The sequence below is a fragment of the Phocoena sinus genome, chromosome 15 (genome assembly GCF_008692025.1).
Source record: "Phocoena sinus isolate mPhoSin1 chromosome 15, mPhoSin1.pri, whole genome shotgun sequence".
In the NCBI taxonomy this organism is placed as follows: domain Eukaryota; kingdom Metazoa; phylum Chordata; class Mammalia; order Artiodactyla; family Phocoenidae; genus Phocoena; species Phocoena sinus.
Genome location: NC_045777.1, coordinates 58,572,656 through 58,599,145, shown reverse-complemented (window position 1 = coordinate 58,599,145; position 26,490 = coordinate 58,572,656). Strand labels below are relative to the sequence as shown.

At 50.2% G+C, this 26,490-nt stretch overlaps 2 protein-coding genes across 6 annotated transcripts; one reads left to right on the top strand and one right to left on the bottom strand.

Moving 5' to 3' along the window:
- Nucleotides 1-3,149: 3,149 nt before the first annotated feature.
- TVP23A (trans-golgi network vesicle protein 23 homolog A) lies at nucleotides 3,150-12,306 on the top strand. 4 transcript variants are annotated; one of them, XM_032606235.1, is made up of 6 exons: nucleotides 3,150-3,269; nucleotides 4,366-4,455; nucleotides 4,688-4,816; nucleotides 6,061-6,189; nucleotides 7,226-7,285; nucleotides 7,942-8,074. In XM_032606235.1, exons 2-5 carry the CDS (start codon nucleotides 4,384-4,386, stop codon nucleotides 7,283-7,285), a joined length of 390 nt encoding a protein of 129 aa, XP_032462126.1. In that variant the 5' UTR covers nucleotides 3,150-3,269; nucleotides 4,366-4,383; the 3' UTR covers nucleotides 7,942-8,074. The 4 variants fall into 4 exon arrangements, 2 of the variants coding, with proteins under 2 accessions (XP_032462126.1, XP_032462124.1); XR_004345906.1 differs by lacking the exons at nucleotides 3,150-3,269; nucleotides 4,366-4,455; nucleotides 4,688-4,816; nucleotides 6,061-6,189; nucleotides 7,226-7,285 and adding exons at nucleotides 6,907-7,187; nucleotides 9,756-9,835; nucleotides 10,342-10,820; nucleotides 12,177-12,306 and having other exon boundaries at nucleotides 7,942-8,067; XR_004345905.1 differs by lacking the exons at nucleotides 3,150-3,269; nucleotides 4,366-4,455; nucleotides 4,688-4,816; nucleotides 6,061-6,189 and adding exons at nucleotides 9,756-9,835; nucleotides 10,342-10,820; nucleotides 12,177-12,306 and having other exon boundaries at nucleotides 6,907-7,285; nucleotides 7,942-8,067.
- NUBP1 (nucleotide binding protein 1) lies at nucleotides 8,064-25,201 on the bottom strand. 2 transcript variants are annotated; one of them, XM_032606231.1, is made up of 11 exons: nucleotides 25,155-25,201; nucleotides 24,972-25,076; nucleotides 23,161-23,294; nucleotides 18,205-18,273; nucleotides 16,000-16,032; nucleotides 15,324-15,414; nucleotides 14,527-14,681; nucleotides 12,636-12,746; nucleotides 12,284-12,386; nucleotides 9,089-9,172; nucleotides 8,064-8,348 (listed from the first exon to the last, which is right to left on the bottom strand). In XM_032606231.1, the coding sequence occupies exons 1-11, from the start codon at nucleotides 25,171-25,173 to the stop codon at nucleotides 8,290-8,292; spliced, it is 963 nt and encodes a 320-aa protein (XP_032462122.1). In that variant the 5' UTR covers nucleotides 25,174-25,201; the 3' UTR covers nucleotides 8,064-8,289. The 2 variants fall into 2 exon arrangements, with proteins under 2 accessions (XP_032462122.1, XP_032462123.1); XM_032606232.1 differs by lacking the exon at nucleotides 24,972-25,076 and having other exon boundaries at nucleotides 8,065-8,348; nucleotides 25,155-25,188.
- Between the last annotated feature and the right edge of the window lie 1,289 nt (nucleotides 25,202-26,490).

The following is a 26,490-nucleotide window of genomic DNA, read 5'->3' as shown; positions in this document are numbered from 1 at the left end:
AGTTGAAAAGTCAGCCCCTGGGGAGTGAGAGAGAGAAGGTTGTGGTCAGAGGGGGAATTTTACAGTTTGGCTCCTTGGAACAGTTTTGAGTGACAGTGAGACTGTCAGCTGTTCACAGTGACTGAGCATGGTGTGTGTTTCAGGCATTACGTACCTGCTACCTTCACTTGATCTTTTTAATCGAATACCCTCGGCAGTGGCTCCTGTGGGCATTCCCATTTTACAGAAGTGGAGACTGAGGCGGTGAGAGGTTCCGTAGCTTAGGGACAGCCGAGGAGCTACTCAGAGGTTGGAGCCGGGATTTGGACCCTGGCAGTCAGGCACCTCTGTACTGTTTGCCTCTCAAGGGGGTGACCAGGTGGATGCCTGGGGGGGGGAGTTGGAAGCCGGTGGCATTGAGAGGTGGAGGCGACTGTCGGCGCGTGTGTGCTCCGTGGCTGCGGAGGTGGCAGGAGAAAAGGCTGGGGGGGGACGGAGGACCCCACGTCAGGGAAGGGTGGGCAGGCTCAAGCCATGGCCTTCAAAACTCTCCAAACTAGAAAGCTGATCTGAGACCACATCCATGTTAGCGGTGGGGCACAGGCTGGGCAAACTGCAGAGGTGGACAGAGTGAGGGTTTGGAGGGTTGCCCAGAGAACAACCCGCGTAAAACAGGATCAAAACAATGTTTGGAAGTACAACGGGCATCCTTTTCTACTTGCTTTGGATAATTATAACAACAGCAAAAACAACAATAATAATACCTTCCATTCAAGTTACGGAAACAGTCAACCAGGACTCAACTAAATAAACAGAACCTTCCAACAGGTGGAATTTTTCCTGCATTTTATTTCAGGAAACCACAGTCAAAAATAGAAAACCAGTGGGTGGGCAGGGGATTTATTTGAATGCATAACTTCCAGGTTTCACCCTGGATCAGCGCACACTTGGGTCTCTTGTAAACCTTTTAAGTCTGTATTGTTCTACAACAGAGGTCCCCAACCCCCAGGCCACAGACCGGTACCAGTCCGTGGCCTGTTAGGAACCAGGCCGCACAGCCACAGGGGACCGAGCGAGGCTTCATCTGCCGCTCGCGCCCCATCGCTCGCATTACCGCCCGAACCATTCTCCCACCCAGCACACCCCACCCCCGCCTCGTCCACGGAAACATTGTCTTCCATGAAATCTGTCCCTGGTGCCAAAAAGGTTGGGGACCGCTGTTCTACAAAAAGGACAGATGTCCCCAGTGAGCCTGAAGGGACTGGATTATAAGGAAGCTTCAACACAACAAATATTTGCCGAGAATCCTAATGCCAGGTGCTCTGGGGGATATAAAACTATTGAAAACATGGTCTCTGCCCTCGAAGGGTGTTCAGTTATTGGAAGAGGACTCATTTATCTTGGAGTGAAGGGGACAAAATTGTACTTAGACAATTAGTTGAAAGATCCTCAATAAGGTTTAAGGTGAAAAGGGTATAAGAGACTCCCAAGAGTCTTAACTTCTGGAACATTCCAGGTTTGGAAGTGCTACGTGATCATGTCTAATTCTTAAATGCCAGGTACGGTTGCCAGGAGAGCTCAGCATCTGAAAGGCACAGGTGAGAACGTTCTGGAGGACAGCTGGGGTTCTGGCACAGCCCCTTCTTCCTTTAGAACATGAGGAGTAAATGCAGATGTCATTACACATCCTGCCCCTGAATCTTAGCTGACGCTCCCTTGGGTGTCAGAAACCCACGGTTCTATAGGAGCCTCCTGGGTGCTTACCCTGACCACCTTCCTTCTTGGAAGGTCAAGCAGGCTTGTCCCCCACAGGCCTGCTGGCTACCTTTGCTCCCCCCGATGTGGCAAGCCGGCGGCTCACAGGCCAGTGTGCAACACAGCCTGTGGCATTTTGTTAACATAATTAGTGACGTTTGTGTAAAAATCCGATTTCCCATGAAAAGTCTGGGTTTCTGGCTTCCCGTCAAGATATCGGATCTGGCACTGCTAGGTGAGGTTTGCTGAGTAGAGTCGCCTGCCCTCCCCGCCCAGCAATGTATTGCCACCCGTCATGGGGCTCGCAGGGTTGCTTTTTATTTTTTTAAAGATAGTTTCTTTTTAATTGTATAGAAGTTTTAAAAAAAAATTTTTATTATAGTTGATTTACAATGTTGTTAATTACTGCTGTACAGCAGAGTGACTCAGTTATACATATATAAACATTATTTTTAATAATGATTTTTAAAAATTCTTATTATTTTATTTTTATTTTTTGGCTGCATCGGGTCTTAGCTGCGGTGCTTGGGCTCTTCGTTGTGGTGCGTGGGCTTCTCTCTAGTTGAGGCGCAAGGGTTCAGTAGTTCGGCACACGGGCTTAATTGCCCCGTGGCATGTGGGATCTTAGTTCCCCAACCAGGGATGGAACCAGTGTCCTCTGCGTTGGAAGGCAGATTCTTAACCACTGGACCACCAGGGAAGTCCCTATATACATTCTTTTTCATATTGGGTTTCCATTATTGTTTATCACAGGATATTGAATATAGTTCCCTGTGCTATACAGTAGGACTTGTTGATCCATCCTATATATAATAGTTTGCACCTGCTAATCCCCAACTCCCAACCCATCCCTCCCCCACCCCCTCCTCCTTGCGCACAGCTGCTTTCTGGCTCCAGTGGTGAAATGCAGCTCATCACAAGTGGCCAGGGGTTGGCGCCGACTTGTGCATGTCGTGCTCGCTTCCCTCCATCAGGAACACGAGGCCCCCGCTGATGTGAGGCTTCTGCACCCGTGGGCTGCACATGGCCGCGCTGTTCAGTCACTGGCGGAATAACCCAGCATTTCCCTTTGGGGAATTGGTCACTGTCGCTGCTAGGCAGGAAGGTGGTGATCAGTGTCACCGACACAGTTCACTTCAAAGGTGACCCATTTGCAAACAGGGCAAGTGATATTTGGAGTCAAATTAGGGGAAAGTACTGGATTCTTTAAGAGGGTGGGGAAAAAATGCTGGTGTGATGAGGATTGTTTCGAGCCTTCTAGGTTAGCGCTGCAGCCTGAATGAGTTTGGGTTTAAATGTATGCGGAACATGTGGGACATGGAAACCACAGAGTGAGTTCAGCCACTGCCCTTTGGGCTCTGGAGTGAGGGGGCTCTGGGTTCTTTCCTAGGCACCCGGTGGCCACGTTTTTCCACCTGTTTTTCCGAGTAAGTGCCATCATCACCTACGTGGGCTGTGACTGGTTCAGCAGAAGCTTCGTGGGCTGTTTTGTCACCGTGCTTCTCCTCCTGTCCTTCGACTTCTGGTCTGTGAAGGTAAGGCCCCCTCACCTGTGACAGCCTCGCTCCTGAAACAAGTGGCTGCGTTTCCAGATGCTCACAGTTCTGATGCATGTGGCTGATTTGGGCTCAGAGGCACTTTGGTTGAAACTGCCGATGTGTACTTAAGAATACTAAGCCGAATACTGTCACTTAAAACTAGAGAAAAAAATACATTGCTTAGTTGAATAAATGGCTTCTGTCATGCTTGCAAACATGTAGTATATGAGGGTGACAACTCCATAGGGCTTTGGATTTTTTGTAAATTTTACATATGACATAATATTATAAATAATATATTTTAAAATTCCATATAATATGAATATATATGTGTGTGCATGTGTGTGTGTCTGGGGAGTCCTTTTTTTCATGAATGAAACTTTGTTTTTAAAATTTTTATTGGAGTATAGTTGATTTACAATGTTGTGTTACTTTTCTGCTGTACGGCAAAGTGAGTCAGTTATACAGTTATACATATACATATACCCACTCTTTTCTAGATTCTTTTCCCATATAGGTCATTACAGAATATTGAGTAGAGTTCCATGTGCTATACAGTAGGTCCTTATTAATTATCTATTTTAGATATAGTAGTGTGTATATGTCAATCCCAATCTCCCAGTTTATCCCTCCCTCCCCTTCCCCACTGGTAACCATAAGATTCTTTTCTACATCTGTGACTATTTCTGTTTCATTAATAAGTTCATTTGTACCACATTTTTGATTCCACATATAAGCAATATCACATGGTATTTGTCCTTCTCTTTCTGACTTGCTTCACTCAGTATGACAATCTCTAGGTCCATCCATGTTGCTGCAAATGGCGTTATTTCATTCTTTTTTATGGCTAATATTCCATTTTATATATGTACCACATCTTCTTTGTCCATTCTTCTGTCAATGGACATTTAGGTTGCTTTTTAAGGTAAGCTTAGTTAAGAATTAGAGGCCTCAAAACTGATTTTGAGAAAGCCCCACAGTTCAGTTCCCCTCTCCTCCTTCTCACGGCGCAAGTTTGGCATGAAATGGTGACTTTTATTCATCAATGAATGACCCGTGGCCTGCTTGGAGACATTCTGTCCATTTTCCTCAGAATGTAACCGGACGACTCATGGTGGGCCTTCGCTGGTGGAACCAGATCGACGAAGATGGGAAAAGCCACTGGATTTTTGAAGCCAGAAAGGTATTCTCCAATACGTGTCAAGCTAGAATGGGAAAATGGCCATGGAAGGTTCCCATGGGTTCCTTTTGAGCTTTGTGGGATCTGATCCCCGCCATACACAAAGCCCACTGATGCTGGCACTCCGTTCAAAGTCACATGTGGCAGAAGCACGTGTGACGTGAACAAAAATCATGGCACACTCCTTTGCAACCATTTTTGCTAGTATTGAAACCGAATCACTTTCCCGCCACAGGTCTCTCCAAATACCGTGGCTGCCACAGAGGCGGAAGCTCGGGTCTTCTGGCTCGGCCTCATCATCTGCCCCATGATTTGGATCGTGTTCTTTTTTAGCTCCTTATTTTCCTTGAAGCTCAAGTGGCTGGTAAGGCAACATTTGCTTGAAACATCTGTATAGAACCGGTGGTTGCAGGAGTGGGTTTTTGCTATTGCTCGACCAATCAATCGAAACAACTTTGAGGTAGAATTCACATACCAGGCCGTGCACCCATTAGTGTGTACAATTCAGGGGCTTCTAGTCTATTCACAGGGTTGTGCAACCATCACCACAATCAGTTTGAGGGTATTTTCATCACCCCAGAAGGAAACCTTGAGCCCTTCAGCGATCACCCTCCCCATACAACTGTCCCCCCCGCCCCTGCCACCCACTGATTTCTCTGTTTCTACAGATTTGGCTATTCTGGACATTTTCTGTAAAAGAATCATATAATATGCAGTCTTGTGTGACTGAGCCCTTTCACTTAATATTGTTTTCAGGGTTCATCTCTGTTGTAGCTGGTGTCAGTGCTGCTTCTTTCTTATGGATGAATACTATTCCACGGTATTAGACCACATTCTGTTTATCCATTTATCCATCAGTGAGATAATCAATGGTTATTTGTTTCCAGCTTTTGGCTCTGAATAATGCTGCTGAGAGAGGAGTTTTTAGAAAAAGTGCATGACGTCCTACCTTGGATAGGGAACCCTTCCTCAGTAGGAATAAGCTAGCCTCAGGGTTCCGCAGTTTTATTTCAGAGTTATCATATTGCATTGCCATGATCTGAGTCATTCAATGAGGAAACAAAATATCTATGGACAGTCTGAGCAACAGCATAAAAAAGTGTGGGCTGGGCTTCCCTGGTGGCGCAGTGGTTGAGAGTCCGCCTGCCGATGCAGGGGACACAGGTTCGTGCCCCGGTCCGGGAAGATCCCACATGCCGCAGAGCGGCTGGGCCCGTGAGCCATGGCCGCTGAGCCTGTGCGTCCAGAGCCTGTGCTCCGCACCGGGAGAGGCCACAACAGTGAGAGGCCCGCATACCGAAAAAAAAAAAAAAAAAAAAAAAAGTGTGGGCTCTGGAGTCTGGATCACGGCTCAGCCTCGCTCCAGCTCTGCGACCTCAGGCAACTTTAGCTTCCCTGAGCTTCCATGTTCTCCCTGTAAAATGGGATAATAACGGTCCCAACCTCTCGGGTTCCTGGTGATTAAAAGGGGTCCATGAGTGTTTGTAAGCACTCCATAGAGGTTGGCTATTACTAGCAGGTGTGGGCCAGAGCCACTCCTACTTGCTTTGGGAGCAATATTTCAATACGTGCTCTTAGGAGAATTACATTTGCTTTGTCTGAGCGCAGGCCCTTGTGATAGCTGGGATTTCTCTCCAAGCCGCTAACCTGTACGGCTACGTCCTTTGTAAGATGGGAGGCGAGAGTGGCATCAGCAAAGTCACAGCCAGTTTTCTGTCCCAGACGGTGTTCCAGACGGTGAGTTACTGAAGTCTGATTCCTGGACCCCTGATCTCCAGACACTTAAAAGTCAAGGAGGCCTGTTGGCAATGGCAGGTTTTGATGTTTTCCATATCAGCCAGGCATCCATGGTTAGTTGCTTTTTTGTGTGTGTGGTTAAAATATACCCAACAAAATTTACCCTTTTAACCATTTTTAAGTGTACAGTTCAGGGCTTCCCTGGTGGCGCAGTGGTTAAGAATCCGCCTGCCAATGCAGGGGACACGGGTTCGAGCCCTGGTCCAGGAAGATCCCACATGCCGCGGAGCAACTAAGCCCATGCGCCACAACTACTGAGCCTGCACTCTAGAGCCCGCGAGCCACAACTACTGAAGCCCGTGTGCCTAGAGCTTGTGCTTTGCAACATGAGAAGCCACCGCGATGAGAAGCCTACGTGCCGCAATGAAGAGTAGCCCCCACTCGCCGCAACTAAAGAAAACCTGTGCGCAGCAACGAAGACCCAACGCAGCCGAAAAAGAAAAAAAAAAAGGCAGAGTTCTTTAAAAAAAAAAAAGTGCACAGTTCAGTATATCCACATCATCATGTCAGAACTCTGATCTTCACAAACCGAAACTCTGTACCCACTGAATGTTTAACTCCCCATTGCCCACCCTCCCCCCACCAACAAGCTCCAGGTAACCACCTACTTCCTGTCCCCATGCATCTGACGACTCTAGGGACCTCACCTAAGTGGAATCATACAGCGCTTGTCTTTTTGTGACTGCCGTTGTTGGTTCTGAGTGATTTCTTTAAACGACAGAATTAAGAACGCTAACGTATTTTTTTTAACCTAGCCTTAGTTCTAGGAGAGAAATAGGTCTTCTAAATTTGACCAGGCTCTTCCTGAAATGGTCTGAACCATCTTAAATGTGAACAGTGCGGCCTCACACCAAGACCTCGAGCAGCCAGCCCTGCAGGCTTTCCGTTCACTGTGGGCTTGCTCTGGCCTTGCATCAGCAGGATGGGGCCACACACAGGTGAGACAGAAAGCCAGGGCAGCCTCTTCCCCTTGCAGGCCTGTCCAAGAGACTTCCAGAAGCCTGGCCTTGAGGGGCTGGAGATTCACAAGTATTAGGTAAGAGGTGGGATCGAGGTGGCGGCCTGGACGGTGCAGGGCCGGGGGCTCCCGTGGAAGCACAGCTCCCCTGGGTTCAGCTGGGCCTGCGGTCTGGGTGGGCCCTTTAGAGGGGTCCCACCTTCCTCACCTTGAACAGGTGGATTTGACCCTATGTAGGCAAGCGGGGTGGGCGACGAGAGAAGGGGAGGGCAAGGCATTTGTCCGCCTTCCACTCCATGCCTGGAATAAGATGGGAACTGGGAATTTACTCTTCCCTCAGCTGCTCTCAGTTCCTGTGTGTCTTTCAGAGTGAGCGTCTCATGGCAATGAGGATCTTCTTGGAGTTTGCATCTCTCTTTTTATGTAATGTTAAAAAACCCTGTAAGCTGTCTGACACTGGAAATTGCTGGATATAGTGAACACACATTCCTATACAGGGTGTCGACACTGACCCCCAAATCTGTTCTCATGTGGGTGATTCGAGGGTTTTTTGACTGTGCCCAGCCATGTGGTGTGCACTGACCTCAGGACAAGCCCCAGCAGGAGGATCTGTCACCGCTTTAATTTTTTCTCCACCTGAGGAACAGCGTTTGCACTATGCTGTCTGCAACTGTGACTGTATATCTGCAGCGAAGCCACACATTCACCCCTTTGTCCCTTTGGTTCTTTTTCAGGCTTATTTTCCGAGGCAGCGAAGGCTCAAGTGAGAGGTTCTGTAATGGAACAGCTTCCGACAGAGAAGAAAATTCCATGACCCACAAGCCGCTGGTTTTTTACATGAAGCAGGCCTTGGGGCAGAGGTTTGAGATGTTTTTATTTTTAAAGCGGCACATCTGTAAAGAATGCCCTTTACATATGTACTAAAGAAAAGTGTACAAATGTTAGATGATTAAAGTGTCTCTGAACAAGTGACTTCACACCATGCCTGGGGCTGGTCCCTCTCTGCCTGTGACCCCTGCTCTGTCACCCAGCTGGTCAGGTGTGATGGGACGTGCTGCTTGTGTTCCTAACGTCCTCCTGTTTCAGGAGCCGACGAGGTTCTCCCCTTTTGGCTGACGCAGACTACAGAACTCCTGGATTCCTGGAAAACAAGACAGCAGGCAAGGAAGCAGTGGCGGCTCTTGGTGGCCCTGCCCTTTGCTGGCGAGGCCACGTCTAGATGGGGTGGAGTCCCCAGGTGGCTTAATTCTCCCAATAGTCCCATTTTGGCTTATGCCCTGAATCTCTGAAAGTGAGCCCAATACTGCCCACTGCCCATCTGTAGTTATAACCACAACTGGAGGCCTCACGCTGGCCCATTCTACAGATCAAGAATCCTGGAAATGATGTGATTTACCCTCAACACCATTTCACTAGGTCAAAAGGACTCAGCCACAAACCGGGAGCCTAAAGCTTTAACTGCTGACGACACCTGTGCCTTAGATTCAGTGCCCCTGATGGCTGCCTGTCGTTGACTGAATCAGGCCTGCACATGGGTTGGGTCTGGCTCACTGGGCTGCTTTTTTCTTCTTCATTTCTTTTTATAGCTTTATTGAGGTGTATTTCCTATACCATAAACTTCACCATGTTTTTTAAACTATGACTTAGTTCACAACACTGATGTACCGGAAGATTTTTCAAGACTCCTGGCTTCCCGGGCTGATGGGGTCATCCCAGACCTCACTACCCCAGTGTCCCCACCAAAGCTGTGTGGCCACTTATGGCTGCAGTGACCACTTATGGTCCTGAACGGGGCCTTCTCACACCCAGCCCACTCTGCTCATTTACGTCACTTCCTGGCCCCGTGCCGTCTGGATTCACAAGACTCACTTGAACACTTACTCTGAATTATACTTCTGTAGGCTAAAGTGGCTGGTGAATCCGGTGCTTCAACCAAAAAAGACTGTCCTTTGTCGCAACTCTTACCTTAAAGAAACAAAGGAAAGAAAATCCATGAAGAAAGCACAGTGGTGATGTGAACCTGGGGCTCTTTCTGTGCCCGTGACACTGAAGATCGAGCCCACCTCACTTGTAATGAAGAGCAAAGCTGAGACGGAATGTCGGGGTCTCGAGGCCCTCACCTTCCCCCCCCCTTCATCCAGCAGGGACCCTGGCTAGCGTTTCCTCGCAGCTCTGACCTGTACCTGGCTGATGGTGTTTAGTGTGTGTGCCTGCGAGTCATCTGGGTCATGTGCAGCAAATGCAGGTTCCAGGGCCCCCACTGTGATCAGATACAGCAGCTCCTAGGCAGGCCCAGGAACCTGCATTTAAAAGACCCATTCATTCTTTCAGTAAAAAGATAATGAAGGCACACAGTAAGTGTATGGAATACAAAAGGTTATACCATGAAGAATGAGTTCAAAGGAGGCTACCAGTGTTTCAAGTATCCCTCTAGAAATATATGCATATATATACATATACACACTCATGTATTTAAAAAAAATGCTTGGGAGTGTATGACACACATATTCTGCCCGTTGCTTTCTCCATGTGTAATTTTATCTTGAAGGTCACTCCAGGTTGGCATCAATCCATCTGCTCTGTGTACTGCAGTGCCGCCTTGGGACACACAGGTGGTCTCGCATCCAGGTGAGCACGGGGCGGGACCTTGGGCAGGCGGCGTGCTCCCCTCCCGTCTGGTCCTGGGTAGACCCCGCTGCCAGCTCCTCTGCCCCCGCCCCCCTGCTGGAGAAGCAGGGTCAGTGGTTCCACGACCCACAGCTGCTCCCCGGCCTCCTGGGGGGATCCTGGCCAGGCCAACCGTGGAGCAGTCGTCACCTCAGCTCCCCAGCATGTTGCCCGGTGGGACAGGGACACCCGAGACAGGGGGCAGAGTGGGCCCCCATGTGGCCCGGGCACTGTGAACTGTGGCGGAAGCAGCTAGGGAAGCCTCCGAGTTCACGGTCGCTGGACTGGGTCTGGGAAGTCACAGGTCCCACAACAGGCTCGTGGGGCCACTTCCTTCTGATTTTCATCCAGCGTCCTCTCACTCCTCGTCCTCCCTTCCCCAGAGGACATGCCTGTCCCCTTATAAATGCACTCTGGTCAGTCCCCCATCTCCACAAACCTCCCCCTCTCCTGCCTGTCGCCTGCAGGCGGCACCCCTTGGGCACTGCCCTGTCCAAGGCTCCCCTCGTGGCCCTCCTTCCATCTGTGCAGCCCCTGGCAGTGGCTCCATCACCATGCCCACCTTGCAGGTGCGGCCTGAGGTTCAGCGCCTGGCAAGGACCCGCCGGAGCCCGCAGCCAGCGCTGGGGCAGCGCAGATCTAGGCCAGGGCGCCCAGCCCCAGACGTGCTTCCGCGTGACCCTCAGGTGTGCGGGGCTGGGGAGGCCGAGGATCACGGTGCCAGAGCCCGGCCGCTCCTCTGCTGCACGTTCCCACAGGGGCTGAGCGCGTCCTTCGCGGCCTCTTGTCTGTTCCTGGTAACGTGGCTGTTCCCTCACCGGACAGAAGCGGCTCCAGAGGGTCACAGCGACCTCACTTGGCCCTGCCCGCCTCGCCGCAGCGCGTCACGGCATTAACCACCTGTCCTTTCCGACGCCAGCCCAGCTCTCTGCAGCTACAACCAGAGGTGAGGTCTGGGGACATGAACCTTGTCCCGCTAGACGGCACTGAATCCGAGGCTGCACCAGGCCACCTCTCCTGTAAGCTGCTCTAAGGACTATGGCGGCAGCACGGCCTGAAGCGGATGGCGGTGACAGGCTGCCACCACGCACTGTCCCCCACAAGTTCATGTGCGCCACCCGCCTCTGGAGGCCTTTGAGGGGAGGTACCTGTTCCTACGGCCCAGAGGGAAGCTCTGGTCAATGCGAAGACAGTTTACAGCAGTGGGGAAGGCTGGAAAAGCAGCCGAGTTCTCTGTTTCTTGGGGAAACCACATACCAGAAGTGCTGCTGGGGGTGGAAACAAGCGAGGTGCGATCTCCGGAGCGGCCCCCCGGGTCCCCCGGGCTTCTTGGGGGCTCTTCCCGTCCACCTCCTCAAGGCAGGCCTCCTCCAAGCTGCGCTCTCGGCCCCTCCTCTCTGCACCTCCCACCCCCCGTCGCGGGCACGTCCCCCTCCACTCCTGACCTCTCTCCCCAGCCCGCTGACCAAGCCAAGGCCTCGCCCGCCTCCACACAGCACCAGGAGGGAGCCAGCCGGTTCTCGGTGCTGTCCCCGTCTCCTCGGTGGCTCACACTGGGCAGCACGGACGTCTGTGACACCTCTCAAATCCTGGCACTTTCCCTCTCTGTGTACCCTCCTCGCTGGCAACGCCCAGGCCCCAGTCCAGCCCTAACCTCCTCCCCGTTCTCCTGCAGCACAGCCGCCACGGCCTCGGCCTCTAGGTGCACACGGTGCCCATGCTCCCAAGGCTCTCACTTCCTAACAACTGGGGCCCGAGCGCCGTCGGTCTCTGTCAGCTTCCCTCAAGCCCGGGCACCTCTGCGTAACCTAACTATCCCACTTCCTCATGGGGGGGCTCACACCTAACTTCAGCAAGGTCAACTCCTGCTACTGTGGGGAAACAAATCTGGCGGTGGGTGTCCTCACCACTCCACTCAGTGAGCCGACGCCCCGGAGTGAGTGTGGGGTGGAGGTGGGGTCCCCGGAGGACTGTGGCACTCAGAGAGGAGCATGACCCCCAGAGGCAGGCCAGCGACTTCCCCTCACGCTCACTGAGAGAAGCCGGGTGCAAGGAGGGCTGCGGCGGGCTTCCCTGTACACTGGACATGCGGGGCACCTTCCTCGGGAGTCTTCAAGGCTAATTCTGTACCCGGCTTTGAGTCTGAACCTAATTCCTATGTAAGAGAAGACTTGAAGGCACGCCCCTTGCCGCCTCCCCAGGTCACCCCCGGCCTGGCCCCTCCCCTTAGTGACTTCCTTTCCTCCTGCCCTCCTGCACTGGGCGTCTCCCTGACCAGTCTCTCCTCTTCTCTCCTCTGCAGACCCCTCCCGCCACCCCGAAGTTCTCCTGCTCCCTCGGCTACGCACCACGCGTCTCACTGCTCCTCTCAGCTGGAGGGCGTGCAGCCTCCACCGGGGACTCACCCACCTATGCGCGGATCCAGAGGCACTTTGCCGAGAAGCGGGACCTTCAGGTCATGGCACATGACCTCCGCGCCCCCAGTCGTCGGCGGGAATATCTGAGTCTCCTTCTGGGAGGCAAATTAAAGGGGGAGGAATCCTGATTTTGTTTCAGAATCATACGAATGGACCACATTTTAAAGCAACTTTAAAAAATGGCTATTTTGAACGTGAAAAGAATTTTCATTAAATCAGCAACAGAGGGTTTTAACTGATTCCACTTCCCGAAATGATGGGGAAAACAGAAACGGTTTCCCAGAGATCCAGCGCTACGATTTCCTCAGGCATGGAGGACGGGACCTGGTTGGACGTACTCTCACCTGGCACTTGGGGCAGATGAAGCCGCTCATGTTCTCCACCACCCCGATGACGGGCAGCTTCACCTTGTGGCAGAAGCTGATCTCTTTCCGGACGTCCTGGAGCGACACCTCCTGTCAAGGTTCAAGAAGTCCAGTTATGTCAAAGTCAAAGCATGAAAAGAGAACATCTGCGTCGTGGAGGGAGGGCTGCGGGGCCGTGGCATCGCCACCGTGAAGCGTTAGAGACTGTGCCCCGTGTTCCGTATTTGTTTCGTGCCGACCACGTGTGAGCCCTGGTCCAGGTGCTACTTACTTCCCACAAATCTCAAAGGATAAACCTGAACAGGCAAATGTCCAATGTACAACGAATCTACAGGAAAGTGACCCTTTAACACACCTCCATGTTCCACTTTGCCGTCAATGTACTAGGCTGATCCCCAGTAGGCACAGCTTTCCAGGTCAGGGGCAGCCTGCGGGCTCGTCTGGCTGCCTATTTTCATAAATAAAGTTCTTCTGGAACACAGCCCGGCCCACTCTTCTGCATAGTATCTCGGGCCGCTTTCGCCCCACAATGGTACGGCTAAAGGGCCGTGACAGAGACCGTGTGACCCAAAAAGCCTGAAACAGTTACTCTCCAGTCCTTCACAGAAAAAGTACGTCAACCTCTGATCCTGGTTATCATGAACCCAAGCAACTTTATGCACAAAAAGAAAATAAGGACTATTACCAGGTTTGGATCCCTTCAAATTCACTTCTGGACTCTCGATGTGTATCTTACAGCGTGAGGACTGTGGATAATCAGGGCTTAGTACCACCCCAGTACCCCATTTAATTTTACTGCAGACACGTGTCCAAGTGTCGTGTGCTGTCAAATACGGCTACTCCTTAACATCTGTGGCTTTAACGGTCACAGGCCTTCAAAGGGTCCTGGCTTTGAGTCCTCTATTCTCCTGAGGCCCACGTTTGGCCCTCGCGCCCTTTGAGGCTGGGGTACAGACGGAGGGGCATTTAGCTAGAAAGTAAACTGGCTGTTACTAAGCGTCTCACCGCAGTGCAGCCGTGGTTCTCTCCCTGGTATCCTCTACAAGCCCTGCTTTGTCAAAAATGACCCCACGGAAACTAACACACCACTGTAAAGCAATTATATTCCAATAAAGATGTTAAAATTAATTAATTAATTTTAAAAAATGCAGTTCTCACAAAAAAATAAAAATGACCCCTAAAGAAAGCCAGCTGCTGGACGTGCAGGGCTCCGAGAAAGTGGGCGTCCCCAGCGTGAAGTCACACTTCCTAGAGAAGTTACATACAGAGGTGCACAAACATGGGGCATCCCCCCAGGCTTCCTGGAGAAGGGCCGGCATCTGCTCGGTCTGCTCCCCTCCTCCTGAACCCAAGGGGACTCTCTTTCCTTTCACAGTAAATATGGTATCAGAGAGGCCATCCTGTGTCAACTCGATTGTTGCTGTTGCTTTAGACTTGACTTTCAGAGCGGTTTTAGGTTCACAGAAAGCACAGAGTTCCCATGTGCCCCTGCCCCACGTGGAAAGCTCTGCCCACTGTCAGCACCCGCATCAGAGCGGACGTCCCCACTCCACTGTTCTCATAGGTCATATCTTTGGGACCTATTCTTGAGAGCACTGCTGGTCTAAGGGTGGGCCCCAGCCTCTCTTTAAAAATTCAGTAGGAAACATTCCTAACGACAAATTCGTCTTCTCTCCAGCGCCATCCTCGGGCCAGGCGCCCTTGGCCCCCACCCCTGCCCCAGCCACCTAATGCCTCCCTGTCCGCTGACAGTGGCTGGACCAAAGATAAACGTAAGGTTTCTGTGGATTCCAGTCAGGGCATGCTGCAGAGCCCAGGGTCTCGGGCTGTGGGAGAGAGAGACCCTCCGGGGTGGGGGGCCCTGGCTCACCTGCGGCGTGGTGATGATCACCGCCCCATCGATGTGCGCTGCGGCCAGGTACTGCACGGCCGAGAGGTGTTCGTCCGACGTCCCGGGTGGGGTGTCCACAATGAGGTAGTCCACCTCGCCCCAGTCCACGTCTCGGAGGAACTGCTTGATCATGCCTGCAAGGAGAAGCCGCGGGAATGCCTCCTCTCTCCCATCCTTCTGACTCTCTCTACAGAAGCACAGCTCGTGACCTTTACGTACGGATCACCTGTGCTCAATCAGTGGTGTTTGGCAACGTCTGGGGACACGTCTGCTGGTCAATGACTAGGGTGGGAGTTCTACTCGCCTCTGGAGCACGGAGGCCAGGGTACTGCTAAGCCCCTGTGACGTGGAGGACAGCCCGCCCTCCCCAAACAAGGAATTATCTGACTCAGTACGCCAGCAGCACCGAGGCTGAGGAACCTTGCCCAGATAGGCACTTTCGCATCATTACCTGCAGCCCCAACCTGCTACTGATTTCATCTCACATACTTCTCTCTTTGACACAAATAAGAACACAAACCACCTTAGGAATAATTTCAGGGTTAGGGAGATTTTCAGGAGAGAAAAACCCCGAATAGATGTTAAAAATTATAAAATTTTATTAAATAAAACTGGTATTTCTGTTGGCTCTCTTCAACCAGTGAAGAGGCAACCAGATGCATAAAAAGAATCCTCTATGAAGCCCAGCAGGATGAGCCTGAGGCCATCCTGACAGGACGGGATGCAATTCTGCCCTTGGAAGGGCGTGGTAAGAGACAGAAAGCAGAGTGGCAAACCATTTTTCTTTGGTCCCCTCCAGATAACGGCATCATCGGGGCTGCTGAGCAAGAAACCCACCGACATCACCCCCAAGTTGTCTTCCAGGAACTAGAAAGGATGACGCAAGAAACATTTTACTTAAAACCACAGTGCGAGGCACTTCCCCTATGTCTTTTGTCTGAGCTCTGGCTGAAGAAATTGGGGGGACAAAATTACTGTGTGATCTGTGAGTATATTCACTCTTTGAATCCTTAAATCTTTTTTTCGAAAAAAATCATTAAAGAAAAAGGTTACCATATTGGGGGGATTGAAAGAGTCACCATACGGCCTTATGCGGCAATGACAGTGAACTCAGCTGAAATAAACAAACCTCGTCTCCTTTACTATCTTAACCTGGGTTGGCAAACTATGGCCCCACTTCTGGTTTTGTATAAAGTTTTATTGGAAAACGGCCACGGTCATTCATTTGCTTATCACTACTTTCCAGCTATGACGGTAGCAACTGTATGGCCCACAAACTGGAAATATTTACTCTCTGAGCCTTTACAGAAAAAGTGTGCCAATCCCAGGTTGTAACTGGATTCCCTGTGCCTAGGAAAGCGCCTCAATAAATATCTGTTGACGATAAACAGTTACAACCCTTTATGTACACATACGACAAGAGATCCTGAAGAAAAGGGGGTCAGCACTCACCACTGGAGACCAGCCCGAGCCACTCTGGTGAACCTGCAGGAACAGAAGCCCATGCTTATTTGTGAGAAATTATACGCCCTGGTCACGCTTCTCTCACAGACAAAGTTCACACAGTAAGAAGGCAGTTTTATAAATTACAATTCATTGTCTTAAATGCTACCACTAAATTCTTAATAGGGAGTGAACAGAGGGGGGTCAGGGGCTGGGTTATGGATGATAGAATTCATTTGCTTTTTCCCTCCCAGGTTAAGTTATTTGGAAACTGCTTAGATATCTGGTCAGGGGACCGATGTTACCAGAGTCCAAATATAATTTGGGATATTTTAAAAGTGTGACAGAAATCAGTTGCGGGGGTTGCTGAGAAGATGCAGGTAACTGTGGAGCAGCGAGGCAGTCTCTGTACAAGTCCAGGAGTGGAGGGATGACCTTTAGTGAAACAGTAGACACAGAACCCTCCCATCAGTGGTGTGAACTTCAGGGCTGAGCTGCTGCCCCCAGGGGACAACAACTGGGGAAGTGGTGTCGGCGGGAAGCTTGGGCTACTGCAAGACCCAGACCCTCTCCTCGCCGTAGGCGTTCACTGACTGCCCGGGTTCAAGTCCGTATCAACGCTTTACTATGAAACAGGAACTTACGCAACTTCCAACCACACATCAATCTTAGATTTACAGTTCAAGTAACGCTGGACCCAGAACAGAAAGCCCATTTTCCCTGATGAATTCTTACTTTTTTAACAGTCTTTTGAGATATAATTCACATACCACACAACTCGCCCATTTAAGCTGTACAATTAAATGGCTTCAGGACATTCACAGAATTGTACATCCATCGCCACAGTCAACGTTAGAACACTTTCGTTACTCTTAGAAGGTACCCTGCACCCCTTAAGTGTCACCCCCGATCCCCACACTTCCCCCCAGTCCTAGGTGACCACGGATCTACTGTGTCTACAGGTGTGCCTGCTGCTGACATTTCACAGAATTGCAATAGGATAACACGGGGTCCTTTGTCACTGGCTTTGAAGTCATACTTAAAAAAGAAAAACCCATTGATTCCTATTAATACTAATTCTCTAAGTCACTGGTTTTGAAAGAGGGGTCAACACGATGATCCAATAGCACAGGAGGAGAAGTAGTAGAACTTCTGTTTTATCTCACCATTTAAAATTTTCAATTTTATGACTACTGTGTCCTGGCCAGTGAGTAGTACATGCACGTGACTGACGGGAACGGACCCCCGTGCCGGGGGCATGTGCTCCAGAGCTTGCTGCTCACCGGGACGTGCTCAGAACTGTGATTCCTGCTGCTTCGCAGCAGGGCAGAAGCAAGTCCCAAGCCCTGAGCAGGGTCCCCAAGGACTGGCTCCATCTGCCTCTGGCTACTCTCTACCACCCCGTCCCTCTGCCCCGCTCCCCGTGGGCCACTTTGCTGAGGGACACGAGGACCACTCCTGCCAACGCGCTCCCCACCCAGCGCACCCTTCTCTGGGTTCTCTGAGCAGGGTGCCCTTGACCACCCCCTCCCAAAGAGCAGCTCCCCTGGCCGCGCTGCCCTGCCGAGTCTGTCCCCTTACCCTGCTTAGTGTCCTATTATCACCTGCCCCTCCCACAAGGGTCGGGTCTTTATCTGCCTTGTTCTCCTCTGAACCTCAGCACCCAGCGCTTCAGCAAAGAATGTATGGATCCCAACACCCCAGGAGAAGCCCTAGTCCTCCAGCCCAGCTTCAGTGCACCCCCCAGGGGAACCTTTCTTGGACGGCTCTGTGCCACCTAGAAGGGAGGGAACAGCACGTGCTGCTCCACCCCCGCCCGCATTCTTCGCTTGCCTCGCAGTCTCACTTCCCCTCTGGTGACCACAGGAGCAGAGATATTTCCTTGCTTCCAGAGTACAGAACCCTTTCCCAGCCAGGGCTAAGTTTCTGTGTCTGACTTCTGCATTTGACGTATTGTTTCCCTTCCCCTCTAAGAAGGCATTGAAACTAACAATTCTCAGAAGGTTTGAATGAACTTAAATATAATCCACACCGCCCCCAAACTCACGGCTGTTGTTAAAAGGAGACAGGCGGTCTAGTGAACATTTACCTGATCTCGTCACGTCCAGGTAAAAAGGCATGGGCTCCGCTGACCCCCTGGCTTAGGATTAGCGGCTTGGCGCTACAGTTTACCGTAAGAAAATGCTTCCCTGCATTTTGTCTTGTCACTATTACCTGTTCTCCTTCCAATCCCACGATCTTGGGAATTGACGGCCCGCATATATCAACGTCTAGAAGAGCCACCTGGGGAAAAGAGGAGACGTGATATAAGCAGATGTACAATCCTCCAGATGTGCACAACCGGGAGGGGACGGGGTTCCAGGAAAAGGAGGGAGGGGAGAAGGTGAAGAAAAACTGGGCTGACCTTGGACCGAGCGGAATCTCATGAGGGAGAGTTACAACATTTATCTTCCGGGCCACAGAGACACAGACGAAACTCCTAACAAGAACCTGCAAAGTACACCAACACCCCCCGCGCTCTGCCCATGGCCCTGCTGCACCCCAGCCACCCTCAGTATGGCCTATCTTCAGGCTGAGCTTATGGTCCAGGGTATCAGGTCACTTGACGATTCAGGCCCAGCCACTGTTTACGCAGCCCTTACCATGTATTGGGGGGGGGTGTGTGTTTGCGCACGCGCCTGTGTGTTCGGATCATTATCTCTGCTTTACAGAAGAGGAAACTGAAGTTCAGAGAGGCCCAGAGACTTGTTCAACGAGCAAGAAGCAGAGCTGGGACATGAACTGAGGTCTCTGGACTCCAACGCCAGGGCTCTTCCCATTACCCTGGGGGCCTGGCAAGGAGGGCCAGAGTGGACCCTCTAGCTGAGCTCTGACCAAGCCCTGTTTTCCTGTGATGCTGAAGGTTAATGATGGCTTAGGCTCAACTTCTAAAAAAGAAAGTGAAAATAAGGAAATCTACAGAAGTTCTTTGCTAGTGATACGTGCAGCCTTGGATGACTCCTTCTACCCCAAACGCCCTGCTTTCCCCATCTGATTCGTGAAAAGGTCTGAGACAGCCTTCAGAAACCACCTAAAGAGCAGGGCCGTGTTCATCTTGAAAGCTCTCACATCTTAGATCCAAAGTAGAGCACCTCTGGGTAACTTTTTAACTTGCCCCAAATTAGCTTCTTGCTTTCCTCTTCAATCCTCTGGACAACCTCCTATGATCCTCACATGACTTCACACCAGGTCAGGAAAGCGGTTCCTTCATACACTGGATAGTCGTTTGCCTCAAGCGCCCTCTGCTGGACCTCAAGAAGAATGCAACAGAACAACGCTCACCCTGAAAACCCATCAGGGTGAAGACCTCATCCTGAAGACCTGACTTCCGTGGCCTTCTTGATGCTTCAGGCTGATGTGTGGTTAATGATCCAGACGTTTTACATCAGAGCCTCACAACTTGGAAAATTATACCATCGCTACGACCCTAACGGAGACTTTCGTCAATAATCTCGAGTTTCTAGCCACTTGGTCTAGAAAATCTCGCTCTCTTTTGGGAACAGTTTAATCAGTTTCCTTTTGAGGAATTACACCCCCTCTTCCCCACAACCAAGTGGGTATCTTGAGTGAAATGATACAAGAAAGAGATCACATGCACTCACTCTGCGGTGGAACCCGAAAAGGCTGTGGCACATTCCTGCTACCCAGCTCTCCAGTGGCCGTGTCCTGTCCCCTTCAGACATTCTGCTGATCCTGCCGCTACCCCCATACCCATCCAATTAATTCCCTTTCTGCCCCAGTTACACCAGAGAACCCCAGCTGGAAGAAACATGCCTGCAATAATCCTCACAGGGTCTGCGGAAGGTGCTAGAAGACTAATGGGAAGAGGAGGCTTTGCCACACCTCTCCCAGCTAGAAAGTGGTGGAGTGGGTGCTGCAGGGCTGTCAGGATCCACAGCGTTCCCTACCTAGCGCCCCATACTTCCACTTAAGAAGAGGTCATGGGAAGCGGGCTCAGCACTAACTCCTGGCACTCTGAGGCCGTGTCGCCTCGCACAAGCTGCTTCTCCTCCCCGATCTGTCTGAGCTTCTGAGCTGCGAAACTAGTGTTTCGGGAGATCGTTAGGCTCCTTCCAGCCCTCGAGTCTACAAGCCCCCGAGAGGGCCCTCAGACACTATAGCCTGGACCTTTTAATGACACAGCTTGCCTTTCAGCTCACAAGGCAGGATGATAAGCTGGGAACTGACGGGAGCTGCTGACTCTTGCGGTGGGAAGAAGGCACGTGATTCTTGGATGTCTCACAGCTCAGGTCTGCACCATAGAGGCTCCTCCTCCTCCCTTCGCTCCAACCCGCACATTCCCCGGCCCACCTGTGATTAGTCAGGGGCTACCCTGCGATTCAAGGCCCTCTGCAAACCATCAGACACCTGCCTGAGCAAGTGCTATCATGGAACAGCCTTGCTTGCAGTCAGTAATGAGCTGCCACCAGGCGGCAGGCAGAAAAGGACAGGGCAGTCCTCACCATCCTGCTGAATTTAGGGCAGGGAGGGGTGTGAGCTGCTTGACTTTAGTCAACAAGACACTCGGTGTGTACTCTGTGCCCACGCCAGGCACCCTTTGGAGACAGTGATGTTTTCTGTCACCAGTAGGTCTGCCTGAGGGGAGACAGACTTTCTTAAGTGCTGACTTTTTTTTTTTAAGCACCACTGCAAGAAAAAAAACCCAGCTCATCTAGCCATGTTTCCACACAGCTGGTGAGCTTCCCTTCAGTTTACTGCAAAGTTTCAACGTGTGCGCAGTGGGACTTCAGAACGTACCAACACGGAAGCGTGATTCTATGTAAACAGCTGTCTATTCACAAGTGGTTCCTTGTAGCTGGCCTGGTTAAAGTACATCTCTAGACAGCTGTTTAAGAAAATGCCTGACAGCTTCTGAAAGCAAAGATTATTCTGGGTAACATGGGTCATCGCAGAAGACAGATTTCTTGGCTGGCCAACTGGCCAATACAAACTTGACCCTCAGACGGCAAAAGATTGTTGACTAACAGAAAAACAGATGGGCAAATATATGTGAACCTGCTTGGCACTGGACTCTGGGTGGGCTACAAACTCATTATCACCAAAGCAGAAATAGTCTTCACCCCTCCATATTCTATCAGGGATATTTAATGAGCACTTCCTATGCATCAGGCGTCGTGCTAAGCATTTTACTGTTACGTGCATCATCTCACTCGGTCCTGAGTCCCATTTTACAGATGAGAAAACTGAGGCAGAGACAGTCTGATAACCTGCCCAAGGTCACAGCAGTGGTATCAGCGGCACTGGGATGTGATCGTGGGCAGACCGACTCCAGAGCCTGTGTCCTTGGCCACCACGCTAGTCTGCACCCACCTCCTGCCCCAAACGCTCAGCTAGACTTCTGACCCTCCTTCTTCTCCAAGAGTTGGAGGCCCTGCTGCTCCATTTGTTCCTGTCGTTGGTTCTAGCACTGCCCTGGTTGTGTCCTCGTGGCCTCTCATGGAGACAGGAGCAACACCTCCTGCTGGTTTACCGTCACCCCCTGACGACACTTGATCACACACTCAGCTGCTGCTATAGCAACCCTCAAACCATGCCTCTTTCCCGCTGGAACATCTTCCCAGGGCGTTAAAGCCTCCCAGGTCTGGCTCAGGCTGAGCCTCGCCCTCGGCCCCTCTGCTGCAGCAGCAGCAGCCCTGCCTGCCCAGCCTGTCTGCCCCGGCAGTCCCAGCTCTGTGCCTCTGCCTCCACCTCCTCCTGCCACGTCCCATCAGCCGCCATCAGAGTCCAAGGCCGCCTTCTCCCACGAGCCTGCCCAGCTGTCCCCTGCCAGTCACTTCTCCCTTTCCCCAGATGCCTAGAGCACATCTTGGGTAACAGATACCAGATTCCAGAGAAGCATACATCAGTCACGTAAGCCAACAAAAGCAGCTCCACATGTCATAAAATGATCCAAAGAGAAGTGAGTTATAAGCAGGATTCAGAGCCCTAGTAAGAGAAACACCAAGCTTTACAGGTCCCCTAGCCCAGCCTCTGCACTGTCCCAAGAAGGCCACGGCCTCCCCAAGGTTTCAATCCTCCCCCAAAGAAGTTCTTCCCCAGCCAGCACTAGTGCTTCTGGAGCTACAAACCAAACCAGGGGCCGGCGAACTACAACCCAGGGGCCAAACCCAGAATGCCACCTGTTTCTGTACAGCCCATAGCTAAGAATGGCTATTACGTTTTTAGAGTTGGGGGGAAAAAAAAAATCAAAAGAATACATTTATTTCATGACAGGGTGAAAATTATGAAATTCAAATTATATGAAATTCAAAGTTTTATTACAGCACAGCCACACTCATTTGTTCACAGGTTGTCTATGGCTGCTTTCATGTTCAAGGGAAGAACTGAATAGTTGCTACAGAAACTGTATAGCCTACGAAGCCTAAAATATTTACCGTCTGGCACACACGCACACGCTCAAGCATACTGAGGGCAGGTCGGAATGGTGGGCTTGATCCCCCTGCCCAAGGTAGCTACATTTACTGGGTTTTTTTGTGGAGGAAATAAAGCCTTTATTTTATTAAGAATTTAGGGCGCTATTTCATACTGGAATAGAATGGTTTATCTCACACAAGTAGAAAGTATGCAGTTTATCCAGTTATTAGAGTTAAAAAAAAATAACTGGCAATATGTGGCAGTTTTGAAATGTCAACATTAAATTAAACATACCTTTACGCTCCCCACTAGCACTATCTTAAAAAAAAAAAAAGCCAAACAAAAGTGAAAGGTCATTTGCCAGTTATAAAATAAATGTGAAGTGAAAGTTAGTTAGCCCTTATTTATATAAAAATAAATTTCAACATTCAAAATGCACAAAGACAAAACTAATTTTCAAAAATATATCAGTGTATGGAAAGAAGGAACGCACCAAGACCAAGGAAAGAACTGGAATGGCTGTTTCAATAATAATCAGCAAGCCAAGAGAAATGTACACCTGCCAGCCATGTTCATGGCTAGAGAATCCAATGAAATATTCATTTCATTGCTCGACTGCTTTGCACTTCCTCGTTCTCTCTGCAGGGATCTAGATTCCAAAGAGGCCAGATAAACTGACACTAACCAGTCAGCTCCCTATGAGCCATCATGAGCCCTAAGACACGAGCCTCTCCCAGTTTTTCCTTAAGGTCCCACCTGTGTGTTTTCATCTTCCGCTAGGCCGTGGGCCAGGTGGGCACTGAATGTGCTTTTCCCAACGCCGCCTTTCCCAGACAACACCAAGATCTTGTGTTTCACGGTCTTCATTTTTTCTTTGATTTCCTCTATGGCTGCAAAGAAAGCAATTCAGATGACCAAGCCCCTGACTCAATCTTTTTTTATTTTTTTAAAAATTTTATTGGAGTATAGTTGATTTACAATGTTGTGTTAGTTTCAGGTGTACAGCAAACTGAATCAGTTATACATATATCCACTCTTTTTTAGATTCTTTTCCCACATAGGCCATTACAGAGTATTCAGTAGAGTTCTCTGTGATATACAGTAGGTCCTTATTGGTTATCTATTTTATATATAGTAGTGTGTATATGTCAATCCCAATCTCCCAATTTATCCCTCTCCTTCCTTTCCCCCATGGTAACCATAAGTTTGTTTTCTCTATTTCTCATTTGTGACTCTATTTCTGTTTTGTAAATAAGTTCATTTGTACCATTTTTTTAGATTCTACATATAAGCGATATCATATGATATTTGTGTCTCTCTGAATGTCACTCTTCCCATGGGCTGGAAGAAGCTAAATCCTTGGGCTATTTCAAGGGATCATGAGTGAAACAGCACCTCATCAATGGTAGTAATAAGTGCTACCAAAAAACCTCAAACCAAAACCAAACAAAACAAAACCCAAGGCTACGAGTACATCTGATATTTCCTTATTTATCAGTTTACTTGTTTGTCTCCCCTACTAGAATATAAAGTCCATGAAGGAGGGGGGGGCTCTGAAGTGTTCACACTATATTCCCAGTTCCGGAACAGAACTTTCAATGCAGCAATGATTCCCAGTCTGCGGGCAAACCCCACCAGGGCACATCTGGCAATGTCTCGGGATATTTTTGGTTGTCACAGGAAGGAGTGTTGCTGGCATGTAGTGGGTAGAGGCCAGGGATGCTGCTAAATGTTCTGGGCAGAGAAACAGGGCAGACATCCCCACCACAAAGAATTATCCAACCCTGAGGGTCAGTAGTGCCAAGAGTGAGAAACTGACACATTGCAGACACTTAGTTACCTGTCGCTGATAACTATCACTATTACACATTTACTATGCTTTCAATATTTCATCCTAGTTCAAATCCCTAAAACAACACTGTAACTATTTCCCCCCCATTTTTGAAGAGGAAATGGAGGCTCAGAGAGATTAAGGCTTTTTAATCACCTCATCTGTCTCATTCATAGGTGTATCCCCAGCACAGAGCACTGTGCCTGCAAGTGATCAATAGATACTTCTGTTGAATTAATGGGAGAATCGCTCCTCAAAAGGAAGGAAATTTTGTCCAAAGAAAACAGCTGACGGAGCTAGGATTTAAGCCTAAATTCCCTGACTTCAAACTTTATACCCTATTCCCTCTGGTGCCGGCCTCCTCCCAACCACTTCCAGTTACTGTCACTCAAACCGCTGGTCCCACCCCTCACCTCTCACGACTTTCTCCCATGCCCCGCCCCTCCTGAGACCCCTTTCGACTCCACGCCAGTCACGGGTTCAGGCTCCGCCCCCACCCCGCCAATTTTCTCCTCTCCTAGCCTTTTAAAAGCCCTGACCCTCTGGGCCCCGCTCCTGTCACTCATCCCTCAAGCCCCGCCCCTTATCCTGAAGACGACTCCACGACCCGCCTCCTCTGGGCCCGTGCCCCTCATCCGTAAGGCCCCTATCCCAACACCATCCACACCCCGCCCACGTCCCGCCTCTTCCAGGACAGCGCTTCCCACTTCCCGTTGAAGCCTTGCCCCTTCCTCACCCGGGTCCGGAGCGGCACCAGCTCCAGAAGCGCAGAGCCCCTGGTTGGGGCACCCCTGACATGAGGCCCCTCGACCTGCTTGGGCGCTGCCGACCCCGGGACAGTCTGCGCGAAGACAAGATCACAGTTAGAGTGGCTCCTGTCCTTTCAGGCCCGCCCCTCACGCCCCCTCCGCGCGCTCACCGTGAGGCACCTCCTCCATCCCGCTGCCTTGGACGCGTACGCGGTCACCGGAAGCCGCCGTTACGTATTTCCGCCTCGTGGCGCCCAATCTGACCCTCCAGCTGCGCGAAATTGTGTCTCGAAAGAGGGCTGTGCGCACGCGCGAGCTTTGTGATGGGCGTTTGGGGCTGTTCTCTTTCTGTTCCTTTTAAAATTGAGTTGCAGATATCTATCATAAATACTTCGGCATGTATCTCCTAGGATCAAAGACTTTGTCCTACGTGACTTCAATACCATTTTCATATCCGAGATTTAACATTAATGCAAAACTGTTAGCTAATATTCACTTTGTATTCAGATTAAGGAAGAGCCCCCTGCTCCCCCAACCCCCCTTGATTAGATTCAAGGATTTTTTAAAAATTAATTTTATTTTGGGCTCCTTTGGGTCTTCGTTGCTGTGCACGGGCTTTCTCTAGTTGCGGTGAGCAGGGGCTAGTCTTCGTTGCGGTGCACGGGCTTCTCATTGCAGTGGCTTCTCTTGTTGCAGAGCCTGGGCTCTAGGTGCGCGGGCTTCAGTAGTTGTGGCACATGGGCTTAGTTGCTCCGTGCCTAAGCCCTGGTCTTCCCGGGCTTCGGACCAGGGCTCGAACCCGTGTCCCCTGCAGTGGAAGGCAGATTCTTAACCACTGCATCACCAGAGAAGCCCCCAGGTTAAAGTTTTAAGCAGAATGCACTTACAGTTGTGTCACAGCAGGAAGCACATAATGCCAGTTGGTTCCATTATTGGTGATGTGAGGGCCTGATCACTTGATAAAGATGGTGTGTGTCCTGTTTCTCCAGGGAATGGCACCATTTTCCATTTGTAATTAATACAGACTCTCTGGGGAGACACATTGAGATCATATGAATATCCTGTTCTCCATCAGCCTTCACTCAGTGGTTTTAACATCCTTGCCTGGATCAGTTGCATAGGTGTTTGCAAAATTGTGCTTTTTCCCAGTCCTTATCCTTATCTCAATTAATTGGCATTCCTCAGTAAATAAGTTTACCTCCCGCCGTTTTTTTGAGAACCACTATGGACTCATGGGTTTTTTTAAAATTCTGTATTTAATAATAAATTATCATTATTCTTTATGGTCAATTTTTCCCCAAAATGTGGCCAGTGAAGCCTCATCAAGCTTCTGTGTCTTGGACATTAATCAAACCCCTTTGAGCACTTTCTTGCTTTCTGATGATAGGATGTTCCAGGCTCTCCTATTTTCTTTGCTACAGCTATTTCTCCAAGGACCCCTGGTTGCTTTTCCTGGAGAATTGTCTTTAGAAACCATCCAAGATGTGGATGCTATTTGCTCATTGC

Coding starts and splice junctions, on each gene's coding strand:
- TVP23A (XM_032606233.1), top strand. CDS start 9,735: ATGTGTAATTTTATCTTGAAGGTCACTCCAGGTTGGCATCAATCCATC. Junction 9,836..10,341: donor ACAGGTGGTCTCGCATCCAG/GTGAGCACGGGG, acceptor TGTCGCCTGCAG/GCGGCACCCCTTGGGCACTG. Junction 10,561..10,699: donor TGCTTCCGCGTGACCCTCAG/GTGTGCGGGGCT, acceptor CTCACCGGACAG/AAGCGGCTCCAGAGGGTCAC.
- NUBP1 (XM_032606231.1), bottom strand. Junction 15,415..15,999: donor GCTCGGGCTGGTCTCCAGTG/GTGAGTGCTGAC, acceptor CATCCTTTCTAG/TTCCTGGAAGACAACTTGGG. Junction 12,387..12,635: donor TCATCTGCCCCAAGTGCCAG/GTGAGAGTACGT, acceptor TTTGCCTCCCAG/AAGGAGACTCAGATATTCCC.